At 36.8% G+C, this 2,591-nt stretch overlaps 1 protein-coding gene across 3 annotated transcripts; it reads right to left on the reverse strand.

Annotated features, from left to right (window-relative positions):
- Nucleotides 1-899: 899 nt before the first annotated feature.
- On the reverse strand, nucleotides 900-2,192 carry LOC108971689 (C-type lectin 37Db-like). 3 transcript variants are annotated; one of them, XM_018937935.1, is made up of 4 exons: nucleotides 2,050-2,192; nucleotides 1,914-1,981; nucleotides 1,431-1,855; nucleotides 900-1,351 (listed from the first exon to the last, which is right to left on the reverse strand). In XM_018937935.1, coding segments are annotated over exons 1-4 (573 nt in total). In that variant the 5' UTR covers nucleotides 2,129-2,192; the 3' UTR covers nucleotides 900-1,350. The 3 variants fall into 3 exon arrangements, with proteins under 3 accessions (XP_018793480.1, XP_018793481.1, XP_018793479.1); XM_018937936.1 differs by having other exon boundaries at nucleotides 1,426-1,855; XM_018937934.1 differs by lacking the exon at nucleotides 900-1,351 and having other exon boundaries at nucleotides 1,382-1,855.
- Nucleotides 2,193-2,591: the final 399 nt, after the last annotated feature.

A 2,591-nucleotide genomic window follows, 5' to 3' on the forward strand; every position in this document is an offset into this window, starting at 1 on the left:
ACTGGACCGATTGAAGAAGTACGAATGTGTGACTATTGTGTGCCCTAAACGTAGGCGGACAAATGATTTAACATCGTTACATCGACAGTTTGGTGGATAGGTWRGTTTKCTCCTATCTGGGTTATTTAAAGTGTATTGGTGCTGGATGTGTCTCCAACTCTCCATTTGCGATTTAAGTTGGTATTGGCGTGCCATCTTATGTAAGTCTTTATTTTCAAGAAAGTCAAACGTAACGAGCGGTTCACTAGCCGCTAGTTTAGCGCGTTTATCTGCCAGTTCATTTCCGCGTATGCCGGCATGGCCTGGAATCCACATTAGTTTTATATTGGCGCTGTTTTCAGCTAATTTGCTCCGGATGCAAGAAATGATGTTAGATTTATTCATAACATTTAAGACCGCTGATATAGTTGATTTGCTATCTGTACAAATAAACGGAGGCTGTCTGCTGTGTAAACGGAGGCGTAGCTTTGCAGGTTTCCAACTTTAATTGTTGTCAACTGCGAATGATGTACTTTTCTCGGTTTTAGATCCGTCCGTGAAGATTAGAGTCCATTCAGGGAGAAGAGAAGTTGTAGACTCAGCAAAGAGTTGTTGATAAATGGCGTTGTTGGTGTGACTTTTGTTGAATTTCTCCAAGCTTAAAATGAACGATGTATGTTTTATCTTTACCGACTATATCAGTCAATGAGTGAAGGATATGTTTGAAATTCAGGGATAATCTTTTCCTAATAATTGTATGTCTGTATGTAAAAAGTGAGTTGAATCAGGTCAGTACTTTCCTTAGCTCTTATATACCTAAGATTCATTGCCAATAATAATACCTCTCATGGCATCCTGGTAGTCGGAAAGCATTGCTTCACAGATGTCAGATTATCAGATGTTAAAAATTGTGTGATTTTAGAATCAATCTGCTTTTCTTAGCCCCAAATGATCTTTTAAAAATGTTTTCGCTGATCATTCCAATGCTCCAACGATGCTCGAAAGATTTCCGACTATTAATCGTCGATTCTCAAGCGCCAATTTCTTTATTTTATTGACGTAAATCGTCATTCTTTACGCTCCTTGAATAATTTGTATCAATCAAAAACACTTGTTCGAGAAAAAATATTATCACCGAAAGCCTTTTCCAATCTTCTGAACGTTTCGACAACAGAAATTTGACTCCGCACGCAAAACTTAAAGGAACTTCTTTGAACAATTTCACTCATCGTAAAAATCGCCGAACGCACTGTGTGTATACTAAACACTAATAATTATGTTGATTTGACATTTGGAGGTAGCATAGCCAATCCTCAATTTTGCATCGAATCTTGCTCATTGATATTTACTCTCTTGAAGCATTCCGAGACACCTAACGTTATGAAATATTTAAAAGAAGGCATTGTTATGAAATAACGATTTTATTAATAAAACTGGTAGTTCCACCTAACTAGTTTTGACAGTGTGGAACATTTGTACGTAGCATGAATCTTTCCATAAATTTCAAATCACACACGTCACAAGTCTTCTTCGATTGTCGCAACTCACAGATGGCATGAAGTTGAGCCATGCAATTGTTATCATTCATATGGAAAATGTTATTAACGAGCCAAAGATGAACACAATCCTCGATTTTACCAGTATTATCTGGTTGACCGCCTGACCATTTAGCATAGAGCATGAGACGTCCGTCTTTAATTGACATAAATTTACCTTCCACGGCCAAATCGGTGACACCAAGCCAGAAATGAAGGCCAGTGTGACCTTCATTCGTGGTTAAATAGGAATTCAGTGCATTCATCTCAGCTTCCGATTCGATTACGGCCAAATCACTATCATAGTTGCGACAGTAAAGCATCGCACCGAACCAATTCATCTGTAATTAAGAGACCTGAATTATATAATTTTAATGTAGAAACTTTAAAGTAAATTACCGTAGTAGCAGTGTTTATTAGGTAATATTTACTACCGATCTGTATGAAGGGTTGTTTCTCACTCTCACCTACAATTTAGAAAGAGTTGCAATGAAAAAGTAAAAATTCATACTATTCTTCCTCAAGAATAACTCACCGCGGTTGGAARTATTAATAGACTGGGGTAATACCCGCGCAAAGCACCAAATTAAAATAAAATATTGTGTCAAACCCATTTTRTCGCTGATTATTTATGTACTTCATTAATACCGTATTTGCAAGCAAGCACATCCGACACCGAAAAATGTTCATCGAACAATGTGATCATAGACTGGAATACCCAATTTATATACGAATATAGATCTATGTTACACTAAATTTCTAAATTTCGCAATTTTACAAAAAATTCTGCAATTCCCRCAAGAATGAGTGAGCAGATCAAAATTCTACAGAAATTGAGTGTCCGCACGATTCCTGAAGTAATGCGCGTGCTGATCAAATTCGACGGAATTATAGTTTATGATGGCTCGCTTGCCGATATAGATACATACATACATATGTAAATTTCACATGAATTSGCGGGCTGCAAAGGTCTCAGCAACTTTACCGCCACGGTCTATTTCAGCAAAATAATTTAGATTTTAAAAAACAGTCGTCCTGTTTATTAATAAATAAATGTTTTAAAAGTAAATAGCTTCG

The sequence above is a fragment of the Bactrocera latifrons genome, unplaced genomic scaffold (assembly GCF_001853355.1).
Source record: "Bactrocera latifrons isolate USDA-ARS-PBARC rearing strain unplaced genomic scaffold, ASM185335v1 scaffold_350, whole genome shotgun sequence".
Taxonomy (NCBI): domain Eukaryota; kingdom Metazoa; phylum Arthropoda; class Insecta; order Diptera; family Tephritidae; genus Bactrocera; species Bactrocera latifrons.